Consider the following 26,070-nt stretch of genomic DNA (forward strand, 5'->3'; position numbering starts at 1 on the left):
AAACATAAAGGAATTTCACCAATCTTTGATAACCAATAATTAAAAAGAAATTTCCAACTACGTTCGCCTTGCTCTAACAACTTGCTTATCCACGAAATCTTAAGCGATTCAATTTTCGATTCCAAGTGGACCATACTAAGACCACCTTCGTTTGTTTTATTTATACAAACATTTCTTTTAACCTTTTCTTTTGAAGAATTCCAAATAAAAGTATATAACATTTTATTTAGAGATTTGATTACTTTCTGGGGAACTCTAATCACTTTTGCAGGATACACAATTTGAGACACCAACAAAGTTTTGATGATAATAGTTTTTCCGAAAAATGTTAGATTTCTTAGTTTCCATACTCTAATAATATTTTGTATCTTATCTAGTTTATTTTGCCCATTATAATCTTCAACATCTTTCTCATTTTTCCCAACATATATACCTAAATATTTTCTCGGTTCTTCAGTACATTCTATTTGTCCGGGGACAATATCAATATTAAGCTTCAGCAGCTTGGTTTTTTGCAAATTAATCCTTGGCCCAGCATTTGAACCAAATAGTATTAATTCTTCCATCAAAATAGAAAGAGAATTTTTATTTTTCATAAATATAGTTGTATCATCTGCAAATTGAGATATTTTTACTTCTACTTGATCATCATTCAACTGCGAAATCGGTAAACTGAGACCTTCAATTTTATGATTCTGTTTAATTTTCGTCGCCAAAACTTCTGCAACAATAATAAAAAGTAGTGATGAGAGGGGGCACCCCTGCCTTACACCCCTTTTAATTTGAAAAGTTTCAGAGATCCAGCCATGATTTAACACACTGCCTTTTTTATACATCGATTGAATCCACCGAATGAATGAATTTCCAAAATTTAATCTTTTTAAAAGGTAAAATAGAAAATTATGACTTATGTTGTCATAGGCTTTTTCAAAATCCAGAAACATAATTATGCCCGGGGCTTTTATGCCCTGATAATAATCAATTATATCTTGCACCAGACGTATATTTTCGGCTGAAGACCTTTCTCTAATAAAACCACTTTGATCGGGAGATACAATGCTCGTTATTACATTTTGTAGTCGTTTGGCAAGAACTTGTGCAAGAATTTTGTAATCCACATTTAGGATTGATATTGGTCTCCAGTTATGAATGATGTTTTTATTTCCTTTTTTAAACAATAACGCCAACATGGCCATGTTTTGACTTGGAGACAATTGCTGCTTTCTATGTCCTTCATTTAAACTGTTCATTAACATATCTTTTAGCTTGCTCCAAAAGCATTTATAAAACTTGACTGTGAGGCCGTCGCTACCTGGTGATTTATTATTCTGCATTCTTGACAGAGCCTCAGCACATTCTTTAAATGATTCTAAGACTGAACTTGTTCACTTTGAATGTAAGCTCTTTTTTCTATTTTTATTTTCATGTGAGATTCTATTCAGACCTGCATTTATCAAATCTTCTTAATTGGTGCTTTTGATTTTCAAGTTCTTGATTAGATTCTACACTTATTTGGGCAGGGATGGGAGGGGTAGAGGATGAGTTAAAAGTCAAGTCCACATCAACTAAAAATTATTTGAATAGAGTAATTTCCCTTGTTTTTTTTGTTTTTTTATTCAAAACAATTATAATATTTATATACACAAAACAATGATATGCAAATTAGAGTTGATTATGTGACATCACATTCATTTCAATTTTTTTGGAATTTTATTATTTAAATTTGAATCAAAGTTTTTATGAAATTATCTGCAATATTTTATTATTTTTCTTTAAACTCAAATGAATTTTTGGTTGGGTGGACTTCTCCTTTACTCTTCACATGGAATGCATAGCGATATTTATCCAGAAACAAAATTGTCTTAAAATATGCAAACCAGTAATTGGACACATGTTCACTTTCCTTTCATCCAGGCCACTTCCTCACATCCACCAGGCTTACCGTCTTATAACAAACATGATGAACCATCACACAACTGCAAACAACATTCACAGTGCTTCACAATAAATATTTCACTTTTGTTCATACATGTACATGCAATGAATATCATGGAAATCTAATAAAAGGCGTACCCATATTCAAATATTGTTTAAAAGGACAAATATATTATACCTTTCGATAAAAAATTGTGACGATATATACACGACACTTAACTTTCAGCAATCAGCATGTTATAGAACTGATACAGAGTTGCTAACAAAATATAACTATGGGGCATTGCAAGAAACTTATGTTCAAAGCGTAAGTCTCAAATTCAAATTGAAGCGTAATAAGGTTGAGTTGCACATGCAATTTAACTAAATGTTTGTGTTTAATCAAAGGACTTACCCTTGATTTGGGACGTGTGATTGAGTAGAAAATTTCTCACAAAATGCCCTAGTTACATTAAAATTGTTCTTTCGTTTTAAATTGTGTGTTCTTATTTTTGACAAGCTGTATTCCTGTCCAATTCAATATTATAGTCCTCTCCAAAACTGCTCTAAATTGATGTTTCCAAGATCAATAAAGATAAATTTCCTGTTGTATCATTATCAGTCCAATACTTGCAAATCGTAGCTCCAGGAAAGCAGAGTGAAGAAAAAATGGCCACATGTCCATATCAGAATCTCCCAGATTGAAGTAGTAAGCAGAGACCAGAGTCAGCAAGTGTGCAGATCTGTATGTAGACGAGAGAGAGAAAAAAAGAGAAATAGTCTAAATAATCAAATCAAAGTATGAATTTTATTATTTTGATGATTAAGAAGGACTACAAGAAATACTGTCTGCAACAGCCACAATATTTTTGAACAAATTGGTTAATAAATGTACTACAGGCTACGGTAGGAAGTATGTACACTATAGTAGGAAGCCTACCAGACATTTTTAGTTTGACTTTAATCAGTTTATATTCTAGTTTTGGTGCACAGATTTTCATCATCATCTGATACAGGAATAAGTCGGTGCAGTGGCATGTAATTCCCGGTCGACGACAAATAATAGTAGGTTTAGACTGTGAAAAGTTCCACTCAGAGCACCAGTGCTCTACCTCAAGTGATGTTTGTGTAAGCTCCACTCCACTTCACTACCGCTACACTACACGTACGCTACCCGGGTATAGGTGTATATAGTGAAGCGGAGTGGAGCCTACACGAACATCACTTGAGCTGTGCTCTCTGGGTCATTACAAAGAGTGCATTTATCTTCATTATTGAAAGACACACCAGACTCTAATTTCGGTCAGGAATCAGGGTAACCACTGCAGTGCTGAAATTTTGTCTGGCTTCATGACATCCTATTCCTAATTCCAAGAAGAATAAAAATAGCTTTAAGGAGAATGAAACCCTTGAAACCAGCTGAATCCATATCAAAGAGAAAAATCAAAGAAACATATTGTTGAAAGTTTGAGGAAGATTGAATGAATAATAAGAAGGTTATGAGCATTTGAATATTGAGATCACTAATGCCATGTAGTTCCTCCCATTGGCAATGCGACCAAGATCTGTGATGTCACACACGTACAACTCCCTCATTACTTTAGTACTTATTTCACTTATATTCTCACTTTTATAGAGTCTATCACAAGGTGAGGTGTTCTCTTTATGAGAGGACAAGTACAGAGGTTTCACAACATTATATCATTGATGAATCGTTTGTCATATGATTAGAATGAGCAAAAAGAGGTATATTTGGGGTATATTTTCAGTGTCCAAAAGGGGAGAGTTGTTCATCTGTGACATCATAGATCTTGGTCGCATTGCCAATGGGAGGATCTCCATAGCATTAGTGATCTCGACATTCAAATGCTCATAACTCTTCTATTGCTAGTCCTATTTTACTCAAACTTTTGTTGATCTTATTCTTTGATTTTTCTGCTTTCACAAAAGCTAACTTGCTCCAAGAGTTTCATTCTCCTTTAATTAAACATTCCTCTGAAACGGCAGATTTTTCAGTCTAACCAAGCCAATTTAAGCCATTGCCTGGCCAGCTTATTTAGAAATCTGACTGAAGAAAAAATCTGCCACAAAAACCTTTTTAAAAAAGACTTTACGTAGTCATGCCTCATGGATGGTAGTACAGCATGAAATAATGCATGATTCTAAAATTATATTAGATCTGTATGTGTCATCTGACCTGAATGCTTCGTCGGTCAGACGCCAGAACAAGTACAATTTCCAAACATGCTTACCTTGACTTTAAGGTATGATGCCTTTTGTGGATGGATCAAACAGCGGAACGTGCAGCATCGGCTCCCCTGCAGTGCACCAGCGGCAAGTAGTGAAGTTTTTCAGTAAACACTGACTCGCTCACTCAGTCACTGACTGGAGCAACACAACGACCCTGTCCAGTGGACAAAATCGATCTTTACAGTTCCCAATTAATTAAAAACGGGCAAAGTAACACAGTTCTGGTTCACTTTTGGTCTGAAGTTGTCGAAAACAGAAATCGGATACCACATTACAAGAAGAAAACGGTAAATTCAGAAGATATTGAACAGGTCAGTAAGGTGATGCACAGAGGGATGATGAGCTCGTTGATTGTGTGACGTCGTTATTCTCGACTGTTTTCTAGTGCACGATTGTCGGTCTGGGGGGCTGAGAAGGGTCTCTAATAATTTCATTTCTTGCATTTCCACGACATCTATAAGAATTTTTAGTGACATATTTGTGTATAAAAAGACAAGACCTTTCCCTCCATATATAATTTGTCTATAATCATCACTTTTGTGAATTTTCTTCGTGTGTGTACTTTAAATTGGAGATTTGTGAGGTGTCAAGTTATTTTTAACTCACATGGTATATATAAATCTATATATGGCATTATCTTCAGAGAATCACAGAGCTGATATGGCAAATGACAATAAATCAGTAATTGTTCTTGTTGTTAATTTACAAATGTAGCATACTTATATAAACATAATATAATTAAAACCCTTGTTCCTAGAAGTTTTAAAAACCTATTGCTGACAATTTTGATTCTATTTTTTTGCATCTTACATAATGGATTGATACTATTTCAAAATTACAAAGGATGGACATTTTTGTTTAGCCTGCATATCGGAAAGTGAAATAAGACCTTTTCTGCAACAAAAAAAATACACAATGGTATGAATTAACATAATCAAGTGAAGGTTTGTAGTGTATAGCTTAATTTGACAAAGGCTGTATAGTTCATTTTACATGAATCATTATCTCCCATGCTTTCCTAATCTTCCCTGTGGATAGTCCTCATAATCGCAGTAATAGTATTTGTTTGATCAAAATCATATATATACATATACATGTATGTATATCTACATATGAATTCCTCTTTTTTAAGGAGGGAGATTAAAGGCAGTAATAATAGTCATAATTCTTATCTGATGTTTTTGATAATTTCAGCTCCATTCGAGTTAGAAGAGGGAGAAAGTATAACCTTCCTGTCACGTTCCAATCCTCAATTTGTCGATGAATCACCGCTTGAATGGTCAGTCGTATCAACTGATCCAACCCTTGATTTGATCGTTATGGTTTATTACGTCGAGTTGCTGCCTGGTGATTTCATCAGAGTGACTTCCATAGAAGCAGATATCGGTGAGGATTATGTTTGGACCATTGAAGGGCCGCTTAGCAGGGCTTTTGGTGAGGCTGCGGACAAGGTCTTCCCGAGCGGAAATCTGTTGATACAAGCTACCTCCCTCGCGGGAACAAGGGATTTTACAATGGAGGTGATGGCCTTACATCCACAAGGTATATCTGATGTCATCAATCAATCAGTTATTGATTCTACATTTGTGATTCAAGATATATTTATTCAGAATTGCCATTTCAGAAGTCTGAATTTCCATGGAATTCACAATTTAAAAACAAATTACACATGCACGAGGATGTGTCCATTACAATAAAAATATTGTTAAATTCACTTTTACAATAACAGTCCATATTTGCATTACTAATTTCAGTTAACAATAATAACAATTCACATTGATGATTTTGATAACATTACCAATAAAATTAGTTGTAATTCTTAATGCTAAAGAAGAAGTGCTTAAGAAATTTTTTTTTTTCAAATAATGAAACATGATGTGCACATTGTGAAATAATAAAGAATATAAAATTCAAATTTAAAGTAACCCTATCTGGGGGGGGGGGGGGCGCTCAGAGGGCCCCATTAATTTTTTTAAAGCAATATTTTTGGAACACGAAAACCTTGTTTGTTTTTGAGATTACGCAACATTACATAAGTGCATGTCAGACCCGAATTCCTCAAAAACGTGTTTTCAACCCAAAAGCTATCGGATTAGCACTGTGGCGTTGGGTTAGTAGTGTGTATGGCATGTTAACCCTAAAATGGCCGGGGGGGGGGGTTGAATCAACCCCCCCCTCAACATTTTCTGCGATCATTCCGCCGCGCAAAATTTTTTGACCGCGCCACTCACAGAGTTTATACTTTTAAGACTCGCGCATCTTTTGAGACCAAATTTAAGACCCCCGGGTACGCGGTTTCGAAATTACGCAACATTTTGTAAGTGCATGTCAGACCAAAAATTGTTCCAAAACGTGATTTAGTGTACAAAGTCAATGCAAATTGAGTTTTCTCATCTTATTCATAAAGATATGATTATTTTTACTTTATACAGCTGAAAGCAATTGATTTTAGCATAATTATGCTTCAAAAAAGTTGTGCAATAAATCTGGTGAAAAAAACAAAGAAAAACAAAAGGTTGAAAAACAAAGAAATACATAAGAAATTCATAAAACAATAAAATACATAGGAAATTGATTTCCAAACCGAAGTTTTTTTCAATTGCCATTGTTAAGAATGCTACAAAGAATATTTTTTACCAAAAATTAGCATTCTAGGAGCTTTATTTAGTGAATTAGAGCAAAAAGTATGATTTATGCATAAATTAGCATAATTAATTCATATAAAATGAAATCTCATTATTTTGGAAAATTTTACCATACAGCCTTGTAGATTACATCGCACACTACCAGCGTGCAAATTTTTGCGGCGCTCGCGCGATCGGCGGCTGAGATCTCAGGGGGGGGTTGAATCAACCCCCCCCGGCCACAGAACAGCCAAAAAAGCCCGGCCTAGTTAGGGTTAAGAGTTAATCAATAGAAATTTTATGAAATAATTACTACAATTTTGAAGACTATGTCCTAGGCAATGTTCGTGCAGAATTTCGGTGCGGTCAGCGGCCAGGATCTCAAGGGGCGGGGGTCCCCCCGGCCATATGATCACCCAAAAAAACCCTGCATAGATAGGATTAAGAAATTATTGGTATTCTTTTTCAGACCACAAAATGCAATGTGCACTTTGTAAACAAAACTTCAGTAGAATCAAATAACACTTGCACAATTGAATATTTTAGTCTAATAGCAGCGAGTGCACATTTTATTAGTTTAACAGTTAAACTGTTTCTGTTTTAAAACATGCTATACTATATGTAATTCAATTGCATTCATCTATTTCATATTCTTATGAAGTTTTTGTGGAAGTCAAATAGCATAAATTTTTTTATTAGTTTAACAGGTTGACATTTTTATGTAAAACGTCCAATACTATTTGTATTGCAACTGCATTCATCTATGTTTTGTTCTTTTGAAGACATCAGCGGATGTCCCGGTACCGACAGAATTATCATTCCACAGAGGATATGTGATGGTATTGTCACCTGTCCAGATAACAGCGATGAACCAACCTGCGGTAAATATGTCATTCAATTAAGGGCCTGAATGCACCTTAACTAATTTATTGATTAAGAAGAGGAAGATCAAACAGGCAAAAAACCATAACAGCAAACTTCCATTCAAGGTCACAAAATCAACTATACATCTCAAAATCAATTGCAAATTTGCAAGTGAATGCTGGTTCACTTGAATAACAAAAAGTGTAAATAGTATTAACTGTACAAATTATGAACATTTTCTAATTATTTAGAGAGTTCTTATGTCACCCTGTAAGGAGAGTGCTTAAACAGAATTCTTTTACATGTAGGTATCTACCCAGACATTGATGGTTGTTTTCGTTATATGCATTTTGCCTTGCTCCCTTTGGAATTTTTAAAATTTCATTTTACAATGTTATATATTCCTGGAGTTTAGATACAGATGTCACAATGGAATCATGACCCACATACAATAAACTAGTGATAATAGTGATTGATCTTTATACTGCAAATTTATAAAATGCTATTGCAGGGGCGGATCCAGGATTTTCCCAAAAAAGGGGGGGGGCACATTTTCCCGACAAAAAATTTGACAAGCAAAAAAAATTTTTTTTTATTGTTTTCGACCAAACATTAAGTATATTTCATTTGCAAAAAAACTTGAAAAGCTAAAAAAACTAGGGGGGGGCACACTATAACAGCATTTTTACATTCAATTGTAATTGTGTTTTTCAAAAGGGGAGGGGGCACATGCCAGCTGTGGATCCAACAGTGTGCTATTACATGTATATGGTAGAAGAGAAGAAATGTCAAGTTATGATGTATGACTTTGTTGTTAATTATTACTGTGTGTATGGTTCTTCTCTTCAAACCTACGCCCCTTCAATATATCCTTACTCTTCCACTTTCAGTTCTCTTGTTACCCCCAAATAAAGTTTCCAAAACCTGGGGGAAAGAACATTTGTCCATTCATTCTCTATAATAGAACAGTCTTCCTGAATATGTTTGAAAATTGTTTGATATCTGAAACATTAAAAAAAAATCACCTAACAACATTTTTGTTCACTGGTTTTTGATTTCCTTTATAATTTCTTGAAAAGAGCCATGAAAACTCTACAAAGTGGATTGGTGCAATATATTGAAGTCAAATTTATTATTATTATTATCATTATTATTATTATTATTATTATTTCCATTGTCCACAACTTGATGTTCTGTTGGTATATTAAACAGCAACCGGACTTCTTCCAGAAATCTAGGGTTATTGTTCTATATTCTATCAAATGGGTCCTCTTCTCATTGTTCACTTCTCTTTCTAATTCAAGACCTTCCGTAAGATATGAGCTGTTCCAAGCAAGCTTGCCTTCTGTATCGTTTCAAAGGACACCTCGACTCCTAGAACAGCCAGAAAGCTTCTGTGTCTTGTTGTCACTGTTCCTAAGGCTCCGATGACTATTGGTACCACCTTCGTCTATTGGTACCACCTTCGACTATTGGTACCACCTTCGTCTTCACCTTCCATATCCTTCTCAGCTCCCATGCCAGATCGTTATACTTCTGTATCTTTTCCTCCTCTTTACGCCAAGCTCTGCAGTCTCCCGGAATCGCAATATCTATGATGAGACATTCCTTTTCCTTCTTCTTTAAGAGAACGATGTCTGGTCGTCTAGCTTCAATGACCTTGTCTGTCTGGATATTAAAATCCCATAAAAGTTTTACATTATTATTATAATTATTATAATTATCATTATTATCATCATTATTATTATTATTATTATTATAATTATTATTATTAATACTACATAACACATGCCTTTTGTGAAATTACTTCATCACCCAGGTCCTTTGGAAACCTTTGTATTGAACGAAGGAGAGGTGGCCAGCATTCAAACTCCTGGCTATCCTCTGCTAGTTACTCCTCTACCTCTTCAAATGATATGGACAATACAAGTGACACCCCCGTCAAGGATTCTAATGGATGTACTCTCTTTGATCACTGAAGCATCACATACTCTTATGATTGGCACTGGCCTCGATTACAGTGACGAAGGCAGTATCGTATTCAAGGTTCTGTATGAAATGTGGAATATTAATTGTATGTAATTTTGCCAGTTTTCACAACTAAGGTGGTTTATGATAATAATAGTAATGTTTTAGTTACCCTGGGTAACTACTTCAGCTATAAAACTGCTCTTCTATCAGGCCCTGTATGCAATAATGTGCTATTATTACCCTTCTCCAACCTAAATGCTGAGCACCTAGCCAGAATGCGTTAGGTCCTAAAGGATTTGGTAGGACTCCAGGGGTTTGAACCCACTACCTCCCGTTCATGAGGTGGGCACTTTACCACTGAACCACCATGCCTGCTATTTCTCTGGCTTAAAAACAATTGTTTATGCAAGCAGGCTTCATAATCTGGTGATAGTTGAGAAAGTGTTCATAAATGATTGTGTGCTTTTTTTTGCAACACCCTAAATTGATGCTCGTTACCAAGGTTACAACATTAATGACCATAACACAACATAAACATTAACATAAAGATATGAGACATGAGATTGCCAGGTACTAGTCTATGTACCTGCAGTAAACATGCTGCTATATCAGGAAAATGAGCTAGAAAATTGTTTTTGTACATATAATAATAATGATATGCAAAATTTAGAGCACTTTTAAGCGCTCTTTGAATGTTAAAATATTAGAATACAATGTTTTTACACGCAGCATACTATTAACCCGGCTTTAGCACGGCTACCCTGATTGGGCGCATGGAGCGTTCAAGGAACTTCCTACCAGGTACCCATTTACTACACCTTATCCACTGAGCCACAACACCTCAAATGCAGAAATTACATAGAAAGCCATTTGATTGACTAATATTAATGTCATATTTTGATTTTCAGGTTGAAGGGCTCCCGTTTAATGATGAGCATGGTATCGAAGTAGGCGATATAACTCCTCCCGGGAACTCAATGTGGATCAGTATAGAAAAACCCCTGACAGATGTGACGTCAAGGCTAGTTCTGTCTGCCAACATAAGAGCAGTGTCAGAAGAATCATGTAAGTGATCATCACAGGAATCTTTATTATTCCAGTGTTTTTAATTGTAACTTTTGAGCAGCCTGACTATAATCATTTTTGTCTCACCTCAACAAAGGTTGGCAGAGAAGTACATGTAGCGATCACTTTTCCAGTTAGTCTGTTTCAAAAATGTTAAAGTTTTTGTTCAACTTGCATTCATTTCTTTATTCTTGACTAATCATTTTTGTCTTACCTGAACAAAGTTGGGCAGAGACCGAGTGATCACTTCTCCTGTTAGTCTGTTGTTCTGTTTAAAAAATGTTAATTTTTTGTTCAACTTGCTCTCATTTCTTTATTTCTGCATTGATTATGTTCCCACTTGGTACATACATGTATGGTCCTTTGGTAATACCACATGTGTGTCTATGACGATGATGGGGCCAAAGGTCATCTAGGGGGTCAAAAGGTCAAATGATATGAGGCCATGTCCATTCCTTTTTTGAAGTTTTTGTGTAATTTGCTCTCATTTCTTTATTTCTGCATCTATTTTGATCACACTTGTTTCAAATGATCCTTGAGTAATACCACATGTGTGTTGTTGAGGATGATGGGGTGAAAAGACATCTAATGGTCAAACGGTCAACTTTTTGTTCAAATTGCTCTCATATCTTTATTTCTGCACCAATTGTGTTTACACTTCGTACAAATGGTCCACGGACTGCCTGCTAAGTGATCAGCTAGCATATCCGAAAAAGTTAGATGAAATAGTCATTAAGTTTTTTCCTTTATAAATTTTCTTATATGATGTGATGAGGAATGATACCGGTAGAAGGGGTATAAAACAAATATGACTCATTCCAAGATCAAGCTAAAACTATTTACACTCGGGAACAAGAAGGGTACTTTTGATTTTACTTTGATGTGAATAGTTTTAGCTCGATCCTCAAGTGCCATGGTATATATTATATGTTTTTTTCAGTGCAATGTCCATCAAGTGAACTCTCATGTGGAGGTATTTTCCATGGCTGTTACAATGAGACAAGCAGCTGTGACGGAATCCATGATTGTTTTGATGGAGCCGATGAAGATTGTGGTAAGTGCTTTGTTCGACATACATGTACAGCCAAAATATCACTTAAGATATGAACAGACATTCCATCTCACCACAGACAGATGTTAGACCTCCATAGAATTTTGACTCCCCCCCTCCCCAAGAAAAAAAAGAGAGAAATAAATGAAATAAGTAACTAAGTAAGAAAAAAGTAAGTGAGTAATTAACTAAGTAAAGTGAGTCAATGAATGAATGAATGAATAAATTAATTAATTGATTGATAAATGAGTAAATTAAATAAATGAATAGATAAATACGTGAATGATTAAAAATTAATGAATACACAAATAAATGAATCAATTTACTGAATCAATAAATACATGTTTGAATATGAATTCATAAATGAACACGAAAAATTCTGTAGCAAGATTCTTAAAAGATTTTCATTACTATATGTATGATACCGTGTCACAGGTTTTTGTCTCGCCTGCGTAGCGGAGCGAGACATAGGTATCACTATTTCCGGTGTCGTCGTCGTCAACAATTGTGTTGTACACCCAATAACTTTCTATATCTTCGAGGTGGGATCACCAAATTCATACCAGAGGTCCATCTCCTGAAGGCACAGGTCAAGTTCAAATATGAGTCGAATTTGAATAAGGTCAAAGGTCAATGAACCTTCCATGACTGGCACTGTGCTGTGTTGTACACACAATAACTTTCTATAGCTTCGAGGTGAGATCGCCAAATTCATAACAGACGTCCATCTCTTGAAGGTACAGGTCAAGTTCGAATATGAGTCGAATTTGAATAAGGTCAAAGGTCAATGAACTTTCCATGACTGGCACTGTGCTGTGTTGTACACACAATAACTTTCTATAGCTTCGAGGTGAGATCGCCAAATTCATAACAGAGGTCCATCTCTTGAAGGTGCAGGTCAAGTTCGAATGTGAGCTGAATTTGAATAAGGTCAAAGGTCAATGAACTTTCCATGACTGGCACGGTGCTGTGCTGTACACACAATAACTTTCTATATCTTTGAGTTAGGATTGCCAAATTCATACAAGAGGTCCATCTTTTGAAGGTGCAGGTCAAGTTCAAATGTGAGTTGAATTTGATTAAGGTCAAAGGTCGATGAACTTTCCATGACTGTCACTGTGCTGTGTTGTACACATAATAACTTTTTATATCTTCGAGGTAGGATTGCCAAATTCAAACAAGAGATCCATCTTTTGAAGGTACAGGTCAAGTTCGAATGTGAGTTGAATTTGATTAAGGTCAAAGTTCAATGAACTTTCCATGACTGGAACTGCTGTGTTGTACACACAATAACTTTCTATAGCTTGGAGGTGGGATCGCTAAACTCGTAACAGAGGTCCATCTAAGTCATATAGCATACATGTAGTTTTCATGACTGCATTATGCAGGCGAGACAACGCTTGGCATTTGCCTTGTTTAGTATCCCTAAATGTATAAGTAATCACAATTCATTCATGGAGGATGGCATCATATGCACTACGCTCTTTGACTGTAGTATTCCTCCAGTAACTTTGTTACAGGTTGAGAATGCTAAATTTTGCTGGTGAAAATTAAACTAGATTTCCACCCAAATCCGGATGCTTTAAATATTCCATTTAGGACATTGATAATATATTTCTTTTCCCCTATAGGATTTTCCCTATGGTAAGAAATTATGTGTCAATGATATAGTCCTGGCTAGAAGAGGCATGTTGTTTTTTCTTGTATACAATATTTTAGTTACCATTGTATGTATACAATAGGGCCCTGGTGTTCTGTAAGTACTGTATATATATATATATATATAGAGGGGCTCTAGAATTAAGTTTAAAATAGAGGTAGCACAGATGACAACTTTTGTGCATTAAGTTTTATTAATTTGTTCTATGGTTGATTCTGAAAATCTAGAGGTGGCGTGCGCATCCCTTGCACCCACCTCCGCCCCCCCCCCCTGGATCCACCCTTGGATCTGCCCCTGAATTATTATGAAACTATTACTTGCTGGTTGAATTGCACAGATTGTCCTAGTATCAAAGAAATAAGATGTGGTCCCCTCAACACCTGTTTGCACCGGAGGTACTTTTGTAATGGTAGACAGGACTGTGGCGATGATGAAAGCGGATGCAGTGAGTATACAAACGCATATTCTTTTGTGTCTGCACTATGGGGAGCATTTCATGAAACAAATAATTAGTGACATTCACTGACTTGTGTTATAAGCTACTAGACATCCCTGCTTCTGATGGGCTGACAAAATATTAGTCAATGGAAATTCCTAACTTGACTGTTCTTCAAATGCTCTCCCAGTGTGTGAGCATGCATTAGCTAAATGTAATTTGACCTGGATTGTCCGGCAAGCTTCTATAGAGATTGATCTTCCTCTTTTTGCATCAAACAAAACCCTAACCCATGAGATTCAATAAAGTTCATCCGTGATAAATTTTGTATTCTTTCCATGCTGCTATTAAAGTTAATTTCACAAATGGTAATATTTAAAAAGTGTCAATTAGAAAATAAACTTGCAATTTGTTACAGCAATATGCTACATTATTGTTATAGTTATTATAATTTGCCCATGACTTACAAGTAAAAATTCAGCAATTATGCAGCACAGTCAACAAATTGAAATAAAATACTGTGTCGAGTTGAACCACAATGAAATCTATATTATGTTGCTAATGATTGTAGTGATATACCTAAGGACCTATTATCTCAATTTTTTCTATTATCTCATTTACTGTTTCTTAAAAATAAACTTTGTTATTTAATAGAAAGATGTATGTAAAGTCTAGTCAATCAAAACTCAAGCCAAATGCAATTTATTTTAGGAGTACACTATACAGGCAGTTCATAATAAAAATATAGAAATTAATGCTTTTGTAACATAAAAGAGATAATTTCAATTTCATAAGTCTTCACATGCTTGCTCTACAGCAGAAATGCGAAGTTAATCATACATGTAATTTGTTAATTATGTGTAAATATTCTATACCGTGTGAGTAGAAAAAAATTGACACCTCATAAATCCCCAATGTAATGGAAAATATGTCTTGAACGCATAATCATTATTTGTAGGTGGAAAGAGTATCTTCTTTCAGATAATTTGATACCATATTTATATTGTATGTCTTCACGATTGGATAACCAATAGGTATTCTCTGCAGTGATGTTAATTTTTTATTTGTCCAAAGTAAGGCATGACTTCAATGAATGAATCTATATGCCAATGATATCATAAATGATAATCCTATATGAGTTAGTAAACATATTTGCAAATCCCTTTTCAATGAAATGAATTTGAGAATAATTACTAAAAAGTGTGTGTTTATTGAACAATTTTTGTCTCACCTGCATAGCAGAGTGAGACTATAGGCACCGCTATTCCGACGGCGGCGGCGTCAACACCAAATCTTAACCGAAGGTTAAGTTTTTGAAATGACATCATAACTTAGAAAGTATATGGACTCAGTTCATGAAACTTAGACATTAGTTTAATCAAGTATTACTGAACATTCTGCGTGAGCTTCATGTCACATGACTAAGGTCAAAGGTCATTTAGGGTCAATGAACTTAGACCATGTTGGGGCAAGCAACATAAAAATCTTAACCTAAGGTTAAGTTTTTGAAATGTCATCATAACTTAGTAAATATATGGACCTAGTTTCAAGTCACACGACCAAGGTCAAAGGTCATTTAGGATCAATGAACTTTGGCCAAATTGGGGGTATTTGTTGAATTACCATCATAACTTTAAAAGTTTGTTGATCTGATTCATGAAACCTGGACATAAGTGTAATCAAGTATCACTGAACATCCTGTGCGAGTTTCAAATCACATGACCAAGGTCAAAGGTCAATGAACTTTGGCCATGTTGGGGGTATCTGTTGAATTACCATCATAACTTTGAAAGTTTATAGATCTGATTCATAAAACTTGGACATAAGAGTAATCAAGTATCACTTAACATCCTGTGCGAGTTTCAGGTCACATGATCAAGGTCAAAGGTCATTTAAGGTCAATGAACTTTGGCCAAGTTGAGGTTATTTGTTGAATTACCATCATAACTTTGAAAGTTTATTGTCTAGTTCATAAAACTTGGACATAAGAGTAATCAAGTATCACTGAATATCCTGTGCGAGTTTCAGGTCAAATGACTAAGGTCAAAGGTCAATGAACTTTGGCCATGTTGGGGTATTTGTTGCATAACCATCATAACTCTGAAAGTGTATGGATCGAGTTCATAAAACTTGGACATACATGTAAGAGTAATCAAGTATCACTGAATATCTCATGCGAGTTTCAGGACACATGACCAAAGTCAAAGGTCATTTAAGGTCAATGAATTTTAGCCATTTTGGAGGTAATTATTAAATTGCTGTCATAACTTTCAAAGTTTATAGACATACTTTATAAAATGTGGATATAGGGGTAATCAAGTATCACTGACAAGTCTTAGGTTGCATGATCAAGGTCAAATGTCATTTATTGTCAATGCCTAGTCTTGTACCATTATATAATTCGTGATTTTTGTGAATAATTATTTATAATAGTTTTCAAAGTCAGCACTGCTGCTATATTGAATCGTGTGATGCAGGTGAAATTATTGAAAAGGTATTCTGAAATAGATTGTGATGAAACCCGCGTAGAATTATGACATCATTGACATCTGGATCATTCATTGCAGCCATGCCTTAATTTGCCAAAAATAAAGAATAACATCACTGCAAAGAATACCTCTTGATCATCCAATCCTTAATATATACCACATAAATATGGTATCAAATTATATGGGAGAAGATACTCTTTCAGCCCATATATAATAATGATACATTAATGACATATTTTCCCTTAAATTAGGGATTTATTCTGTGTCATTTTTTTTTACTCACACGGTATATAAGCAGGTATTATTATTATGTTGATCCCTTGTTTCTATATCATAGGATCCATCCATAGAAATAACTATGAAGTTTGACTTAAAACATGGAACACCATCATTATTATTGATGTGACCTAAGGGTTTTAATTCTTGTGTCTCAATAATTACTGACTTTTAGCCACTTTCTTTTCTGATAGCCTTTGTCTGTGATAATGGTAACATTGTGAATGAAAGGTTCATATGCGATGGACACAATGACTGTGGAGATTATACAGACGAACCTCCAGACTGCGGTAAGTAATGAAACTTAATGAGTATGGAGACTTGATTTATATCGGGAATAGTGACTTAATTAGTACTGTGACTTATAGTATGGAAACTTAATTTATATAAGGACTTAATTAGTATGGGGAATTACTTAGTACTTGGACTCAATAAGTACAGGGAATTAATTAGTATTAAGATTAATTAGCACATGGACTTCATTAGTGTGGGGACTTAATAAATACGAGGCTATAAATAAGTATGAGTACTTCATTATTATGGGGACTTAACTAGTAGACCTAATTAGTATGGGAACTTGATTAGCATAGGGACTTAATTAGTACGGGGACTTAATTATTTGACCAAGAATACTTGTCAACACTTGCTGCAGCAAGGTTTTGAAGTATTCTGGAATATTGGGACCCCCTCCCTATAAAAAATCATTGAAAAAAACATTATTACCCTCACTTCCTCAGAAAATGAAGGATATATTTGAAGATCTTGTAAATGACAAGGGTATGATTAGCGTCATATCTAATATTTGGGAATTTTCTCATTTTGAACACATGATGAGAGTCAAGTTTCCTGAAGGCATAGGCCATAGGTGAGGGCATATTATTGTGCAATACCTGTACATAATTGGTCACCCATTTAATTCATATTCATAACAGACTTTTTATGAATAAAAGACAGACTTTTTATGAATAAAAGATTATTGTTTAGGTATACAACATCAATAATTATTACCTAAACAAGGCATCTTAGGAGATTAATAAAAGTCATATTTCGCTTGCTACTTTCAATCTGTGACCAACGAGGTAAACATTTGCCATGTTGCCCTCCCTGGCCTTTGCCCATAGGAATCCTGTACAAAACAGAGGGCAATATTGGCCATATTTCTGCCAATGCGCTTGTGCAGTAGGAGCCGATTTTGATCGCTGATTTCAGTATTTGAGAAATCTGGCTGGAACCAGTTTATGAACCAACGCATTGTAGATAATGCGCGGCGCGGCCAGTGCATACACAAATGTAACCCAAGCACAAAATTTCTACGCGTTGAGTGTACAGTATGTGTGCGCCATGCATGATGTGCGACTGCTAGGTAACAATTTACGTCACAATTGCTTATTAAGGGTTACTTTGCTAAGTTTGTGAATAACCGGAAATTAGAAGTAGTGATAAGGCAATTAAATTGTTCCAAATAATACCTTGAATTACACATTGTATACCCATAGGTAATAATATTGACTGGCTCTTTTTTTCAGGAAACATCGAATATGTTGCTCTTAAAAGAACCATATTGCCCTCATCTAAGGACTTGGGCTAATATGATTCTGTTGCGGGTGACATATTTGATGTTCTCCTCAATGCCAGTTAGTATTAAAGCAATATTGACTGGCCTCGGGGCGATACGACATATATCGCCCGAGTCGTAGACGAGGGTGATATCAATTTAGTGAGGGCGATAAATGTCCTTTCGCCCCCAGGCCAGTCAATATTGCTATTATTAACCAAATCAGACATCTAGAGCAAAAATCGTTAAAATTTAGATATTTTAAATTTTTAGAATGAGAATCTAGTTTATCATGTTGAGCAGACTGGGCCTCTGAACTTTACCATTGTGACGTAATTGAAATGATGCGTCCCTGGCCTAGGGACGCAGTATCCAGCGTTGTCTTAAGGGAATGCATCCATATTGTATTGGCAGCGTGCACCCGGCGAGCGTACGCCTGCACACTCTAAAGGCCCGTTTACACCGCATCCGGCACGGCGACCGTGCACGGCATTCCGGCACGGCATACGGCACGCCGTGCTGTTTTCCAGTTTCCACTGCACCACGGCACGGCAATAAAGCCGTGCTCGGATCCCGTCCAGCAGGCAAAAAAACGTCCAATGACACCCAAAGCAAAGAAGCCTGCTTCAGGCGTGGCAAGAAGTAATTTTTGGGTTTTCGTGTATCTATGTCCTATGTATAAATTAATCTTGTATTGAATTCCACCAAGAAGCATCAATCTGACGAACTGCTCATTGGACAGACACAATTATTCTTTGTTTTTCACTCATCTATATGGGAATGGATCGTTCTATTTAAATGTAATTGAATTTTGTCATGATTAATCTTTTTATTTTACACTTTGCTTTCCATACTTCACTTCCCATTTCTATGCCATTGTCACCTGTTCATCTCATTCCTTAGTTTATATATCAGATTCTATTGCCATTCCAACTCCACATGTTTCTATTGTCTTCTCATTTATATTCAGAACATTCTTCTTCATTCATGACCTCGTGCTCATTGGTTCACCTTTCACCCTTAGTTCTTCCACTTTTCTCGATTCTTCTATTCTCTCAGTTAAATTGGTTATACGAAGTTATTTCTGAACATATTTGAATACGGTATATTATTTGTTTAAAGGTCAGATCCACCCAAGAAAACTGTTGATTTGAATAAATAGAAAAAAGTCAAACTAGCATAATTCATGCAGAATCGGATGTAAAATAAGAAAGTTATGACATTTTAAAGTTTCGCTTATTTTCACAAAAGAGTGATATGCACACCGCAGTGATATGCAAATGAGACAGTTGATGTCCCTTACTATTTCTTTTTTTATTCTTTGAAAAATACAATATTTCATTTATTTGACAATAATGACCAACTTGACTAAACCAATGCTAATTCTACAAGTTCAGGGAGGAATTAATTGTTGTTTCTCTTGACAATGAGAAGAAAATTACATTTCATATTTCATATAATAAAATACAAAATAGATAGTGAGCGAATGACGTTATTAGTCTCCTCATTTGCATACCGATCAGGATGTGTAAATAACTGTTTTGTGAAAATTAAGCAAAACCTTAAAATGTCATAACTTTCTTATTTTACATCCGACTTTGATGATATTTTCAGTGTTATACTTGTTGGATATTTCTCTTTTATTCAAATCAACTTTTTTGTTGGGGTGGACTTGTTCTTGAAAAGCAATGCCAAGTGAGGTCTGGCCCCATAAATAAGAGCAACACTGGACTTCATTTTGTCGACATCTTTATTTTGAGTTTAGTTCAGCTCCAAATATATTTTAGGTTCTTCAGCAATCTACATTATATTTGTTGTTGAAAAAAAAGTGATGCTCATCAATTTATTACAGAAAAAAATAATACGAGATATATAAACAAATAAAATGCATAGGGCGTCAAAAAATTTCTTGAAGATGAATGTATTCTTTTTATTTCACCATCAACTTTCTTTTGTCAGTATTCTTCATGTCCAGGGGCCCATTTTAAAAGTACTTTAACATTATGGCAACTACCATGGAAACCACAATTATAATTGGATGTTGCGCCATATTAAAGACAAAGTTATGATAGTTGTACCTCTCTATGAAACAGGCCCCAGGAGTGTCTTAGCCATTCTGTTTAGAAATGAAATTTTGTTTCTAACATTTTGTCATATTTCAAACAATCCTAGATCTCTGTTTCCAAAATAAAACATTAGTCCAGAAACGTTCCGTCCAGTACCCATCATTTTTATTTTCACAGTAACTGGTTTCATGTATTGATATTTGATAGTGCATTACAAGTGATCATGTTAATACATGTATTTGCATGAACCAAATTTCTGTGATGTGCAAAATGTTCAACTTCTCTTATCTGTGAACAAATCCTGATTTTAAATTCAAGTATAATTTAAGAAATAAATATATTTTTAATAAATGGTGAACATGCTCAGACGATATTTTCCAGATCTACAAAAGAGGAAGATCATAATCATTCACAATCGTAATTTCTGCAAATTGAGACTGACTTGCAACTGTAACAATGGGAGATGTCAAAGTGAAAAATTTAAGTGGAAATTAAAATAACACATTTTATGGTGTAGTTGTTTATAATACGATATCAGTCATTAAAGTTGTAAATTTCCTGCAAATGATTTATTTCATATGGATTTATCATAAGTCATTCAGATGTAATCATATACACCGCTTTTAATTTGTTGGTGATGCTGCATGTCTGACATTGCATCTTTTATGTTGAGACTGTTAACAGGTTGTTAGCTCTGGCAAACTACAAACCACTGTCCCTTTGTTAGCTAACAATCCGTATCGGATGAGTATTGAGTGATGTCAGAGCATAGAGCTATTAGCTCCATGGTCAGAGGGAATAAGATATCAGCTCTCTTTTTAGCGGTGAAACATATTTGGATTCTTAAATTGTGAGATGTTTATAACATCAATAGGAATCGACTTAGATTTAGATGACACGAAACCTTTAATTCCTATAGTAGTATGTTCAATGTTCAGAAGACCAAAATTTAATCTCATAGCAATGGAGCTGGCATTGAGGTAACTTTTACAGTGTGGGACAATAGGGGACAAGCTGGATAAATATTGATGTACAGTTATGTTGTCACCATGACTATCGGTGCTTTGAAAATACTGCAACATTGTGTCCTCGATTTGAAGTGAAGTTGGGACTTGAAGACTGGACTGATGTTGCGGACGTGCCTGAGGATGATGACGAGGAAGCCTGACCCACGTTGTGGACAGATGTCACCCACCATTCTCCTGCTCATGCAGTTTTTTTCTGCTTGGTACAGGCTTCTCCTGGTGTGTCCACATCAAACACAGGATCCAATATTGAGCTTGTTCTGTTGACAGAAAAATCATATATTCAAATTTATTTCATATGTTTTACTCAGAATACTGAATACTAAAAAATCGTGACAAGTTGATACAGTCTGTCTGTTCTTCAATTCATTAATATTCTTAACGTCTGTAGTTTTATTCTATTATATTATTTTTTTAAGGGGCGGGTTACTTTTCAGAAGGCAAATGGCTTTCACTTCAAGGAAATGCAACACCCAATAACCTGTACTATTTCAGTTTGCACAGGTAGTCAGGTACAAATATGATCAATCATATTGAATGAAAATGTAGATGTATATATAATAATTACAGGAAACGGGTTGATGTAAACATGAGAGAATGAGCCAACCATCAATAAAATTGATTCGTATAGTTTGTACGAGAGCTCTCATATCCACCCTGCAGAGTGCACAAAGTGCAAATTAATACCATAGCTGTTGCCCGACCGTCTTCTGGATAACTTACTCTCGATTATGTAGGTGAGGAACTAGGAATTCCATTGCCTCACTGTACTTGTATTTACGTGCTGTATTTGAGGGAGCTCCGTCACCACTCTTCCTTTCCATTTTCTGTCGTTTTTTAGGAAGTTGTCCCTCACCTCGCTACGTCACCTAAAGATGATTTTTTTAAAAAAACACGAAATCTAATTCCTATAACCTTTAAAAATTTTCTTTTCTGTTTATGACTCATCTCAAGGGACAACCCCCCCCCCCCGAAATATTTTAATGGGAAAATGGACAACGTGCTTTTGAAAGTAAAGAATTTTGCCTCCTTCATTTTTTTTTGCTTGTAAAAGTGACGTGATATTTATATTACATATTTGTGAGGAGTGGTTGGTATAAAATTTCTGGTCCACATCACAAAGCAAGGTCTCTTTCTGCATTTACACACCCTTGCTCTTATGTCTCATTTACTTTCCGTTATTTTTTTTAATTAAAACACTATAGACCATCTTACACATGTGGAAACAATTTTTGAAATAGCCATAAAGACCAAAACTTACTATTGATATTCATTGAATTACAACAACCGGAAGGTAGCTACAGTTGTTAGATTGTGAACTTGATTTGCTTTCAAACATCCACATACAAATATAACTCTTTTCTAAAGATGTACATTGTACAATATTTTTCTTCAAATTGATAGTGAAAAAAATCGTGAAGTTTGAAAAAAAAAAATATGACGTTAAACAATACCAACCTGAGATTACAAGCTGACGCCCAATGTCATGTCATACATCGTTTTTTCTTCTGTATCCTTGAACATCTCCAATCTCTTGTCATACAGGATTGGATTTTCCTACACTTCTAGGATAAGGGCTTCCTCCATGTCGGTTATCTGTCATGCAACACATTCCATATAAATTTTATTAGCAAATAATAATAATAATAATAAAGGTTTTAAGGAAGAATTGCAAAAGCGATTAGGGAAAGGCCAGTGTCCAATAAGCATTTTCTTACATTTACATTGTAACTGGATGGCTTGCTGATCAGGGTCCCATTTTTTTCAATGCACAATAGAAATTCTCCTAATCAAAATGATTTTGTTGTAGAGAAAAGTGATCGTCTAGAAATGTCTTCAAGAGCTTGAAATAATACATTTTATCATTTGAAAAGTACATAGTGACATGCTAAGAAAAAAAGATAGAAGCACAATTTTTTGCCTCCATGAGGGCCTATAAGCTAAGTCATATAATGTTTTTTTTTAGGCATAAAATGTTTGTTGAATAAAATGTCAACAAATTATGTCTTCTCTGTAAGGTATACATACCCAATCACTTCAGCCCCACCCCCCAAAAAAAATACTAAAATAAATTATTTAAAAAAAAACAATGAAAAAAATGAAATTACACAAATAAAGCAATCAAATTTTGGGACAGAAATGTGCAGATTAATAAGTTATGCCAGCACACAAAGGACATATTTCATATTGAAAAGGGGTCGCTTTTGTTCTGGGGGATTGTTTCGGGCAAGCCACACTGTAAAAAAATTCAGTGCTTGTAAGTTGTATAAAGTATAGTGACTGCACTAGTGCTGATTTTTAGTTCAAATTTAAACTAGAAAATCAGCACTCGTAGTGCAGTCGCTATACAAAAATTACAAGCACTTTAAGTGCTAAAATAGCACTCCGTTTTTTATAGTGCAGTGCCAACCCAAACCCTTTCCCATCGCTCCCGATTGAGCTGCCCCTGGATAAAGCCTTAATTAAAGGAAAGTGCGCTCATTTTATTTTCACCACTCAATTATCCATATCCCCTCTTATTCCTTGCCACCCTCCTATCTGCCACTCTTGCTGCTGACAAAACGACCCAGTGCCTCTCTCAAATACTAGGCTAGGCTAGTCTATATATCTTAAAATTCATCTTATTCGTTCAGAGCCTGAGGTCTAACTTACTTAGGTCTAACGTTAGACCTAACGTTAGATCTAGAGACTAGACTAGACTAGGCCTAACAACGTACAGGTCTAACTTTTGATAACGTTATAGCCTAGGTCTAACCTTAGAATTTTAGATCTAAGTTAGGATCTAGTTCAGCCTAATGTTAGTTAGTTAGATTCCAGTCTAATCTAGATCAAGTCTAACTTTCTCTAGTCTAGGTTAGGCCAATCTAATGCCGTACCGAGTCTAACATAAACTTCATAAAGCCTAACGAGTAACGTTAGACCTTACGTTAGATGTGACTTAGCTTAGGCTATAGCCTATAGGATAAATATCTAGCCTATCTAAGTTAGATCTTAAGTTAGGCCTGAGTTTTAACATTTCTAACGTCAGACGTGGTACCGGTAGTAGGCCTAGATCTAACTAACAAAAAACAACGTTAGACCGAGTCTAACTAACATATGATCAAACGTTAGGCCCTATCCCAGATTATCATTTCCGGCCTTATATTATTTGCCCTTTATCTTGTGCTCTACTTTCTGGGGGTCAGTTCTACAGTATGCGAAATGACACTTGTTCTTAATTAGTTGCTTACCAGACCAAGAATGGCAAGATCAAGTCCTCCTTCACCTCTCTTCAGCAGGTAATACACGTAGACCTACGTGTACGTGCGATTTTGCATTTAACACGTAAACTCCCATAGACTCTCACCGCAGGCGATTTGTCGCATGATCAGAAAATATGTGGGTAATGACGTAATTTATCTGGACTGTGATTGGCCAGAAGTGAAAAAACCGTGTGCCGTGCTCTGAAAATGGCTTGCTGATCGATCTGCAAATCCGGCAAATTACGCCGTGTTGTACAACACGGCACGGCACCGTTGAAGTGGAAACAGTTTCATATAGTCCGGTCTGTTAGCGTCAAAAACACCCTACTTGTGGACACGGTGGACAAAAGCATGATTTTTTCTCCAGACCTTTGTTTATGTATGAGAATTAAAAATGGGGTATGCTCCAAAAAATCTGGCTGCAGGAACAGTGAAAAAAATGGGTGAAAATGTCAGAATTTATGAGTTTAGATTGGTCTGATATATAGACTAGCGCTAGTGCAAAACTCAATAGCAGTGCATTATTTTGCATTGGTTTAGTTCTTGAATTCAGACCCTTTTTGAACAAATATTCTGTTTGTCCTCACATCTCAATGCACTAAATATCTGAATGCAGATGCTAAAGAAGCCGAAGGGTGGTGGTGGAGGGGGTTGAATGTTGGTGTGTATGTACATATTTTGGTCTTGGGGTAAAGATGTGCCATATACATTTTTTGCATGTGTTGGAAATTGTGTTGCCATGGTAACAGTGTATTATGACAAAAATAAGGTAAAAATATTGCAGTTAGAACTACTTCCTCTGTTTTCATCAGATTCTCATGAAATTTGGCACACACATTGGTCTTGAGGTGAAGATGTCTAAGACACATTTTTGTGTGTCTTTCAGAAATTTTGTTGCCATGGTAACAACATAACATTTGGTGAAAATTGGGAAAAAAAACCTTACAATTCAAATTGCTTCATCAGTTTTCAATCAATTCACATGAAATTTGGCACACACATTGGTATTAAAGTAAAGATGTACAAGGCACTTTTTGTGTGTGTTTCAGAAATTGTTTTGCCATGGTAACAACATATTATATGGCAAAATTTAGGTAAAAACCTTGCAATTTGAACTACTTCATCAGTTTCAAACCAATTCTCATGCATGAAATATGGCTCACACATTGGCCTTGAGATAAAGATGTGCAAGAACCTTTTTTTTTTTGCATTTGTCAGAGAGTGCATTGCCTTGATAACCACATATAGCCAGAAATGCAGGGAAAACTCATCAATTGTGAATCAATCTACTTCTCTGTTTTCAGCCTGTGCTCAGAAAAGTTTACACAAATATTCATTTTTGGTAAAGATTCATATTCAGTGTTAAAGGGGAATCCAGCCTTGGTCATAAAATGTTGTGTGGAAAAGGAGAAAAATAAGAAAGGTGAAAGTTTGAAAGCAATCGGACAAGCAAAATAAAGTTATGGCTGCTTTAAAATTAAGATCCCTAAGGCTACTAGTATGTAGATTTCAAATTGACAATGGGTAAGTAAATTATGACAAGGGGCGAGGCTGCAAGGACAACTTTCCCATTGGCCTTGTA

General features: G+C 35.4%; 1 protein-coding gene and 1 long non-coding RNA gene across 2 annotated transcripts in view; one reads left to right on the forward strand and one right to left on the reverse strand.

Annotated features, from left to right (window-relative positions):
• LOC129270192 (uncharacterized) overlaps window positions 1–16,898 on the forward strand; it is an 80,215-nt gene extending 63,317 nt beyond the window's left edge. Inside the window, exons 33-39 of the mRNA XM_064106019.1 lie at window positions 5,359–5,706; window positions 7,571–7,669; window positions 9,472–9,698; window positions 10,532–10,688; window positions 11,629–11,742; window positions 13,737–13,844; window positions 16,795–16,898. Coding sequence (XP_063962089.1) covers window positions 5,359–5,706; window positions 7,571–7,669; window positions 9,472–9,698; window positions 10,532–10,688; window positions 11,629–11,742; window positions 13,737–13,844; window positions 16,795–16,898 — 1,157 coding nt within the window. The remainder of the gene's footprint in view (window positions 1–5,358; window positions 5,707–7,570; window positions 7,670–9,471; window positions 9,699–10,531; window positions 10,689–11,628; window positions 11,743–13,736; window positions 13,845–16,794) is intronic.
• A 2,997-nt stretch (window positions 16,899–19,895) lies between these two features.
• LOC129278270 (uncharacterized) lies at window positions 19,896–24,770 on the reverse strand. The gene is made up of 4 exons (XR_010294810.1): window positions 24,477–24,770; window positions 22,705–22,842; window positions 21,970–22,115; window positions 19,896–21,506 (listed from the first exon to the last, which is right to left on the reverse strand). It is a non-coding gene; the product is annotated as an uncharacterized LOC129278270 (long non-coding RNA).
• Window positions 24,771–26,070: the final 1,300 nt, after the last annotated feature.

The sequence above is a fragment of the Lytechinus pictus genome, chromosome 10, assembly GCF_037042905.1.
Source record: "Lytechinus pictus isolate F3 Inbred chromosome 10, Lp3.0, whole genome shotgun sequence".
Classification (NCBI taxonomy): domain Eukaryota; kingdom Metazoa; phylum Echinodermata; class Echinoidea; order Temnopleuroida; family Toxopneustidae; genus Lytechinus; species Lytechinus pictus.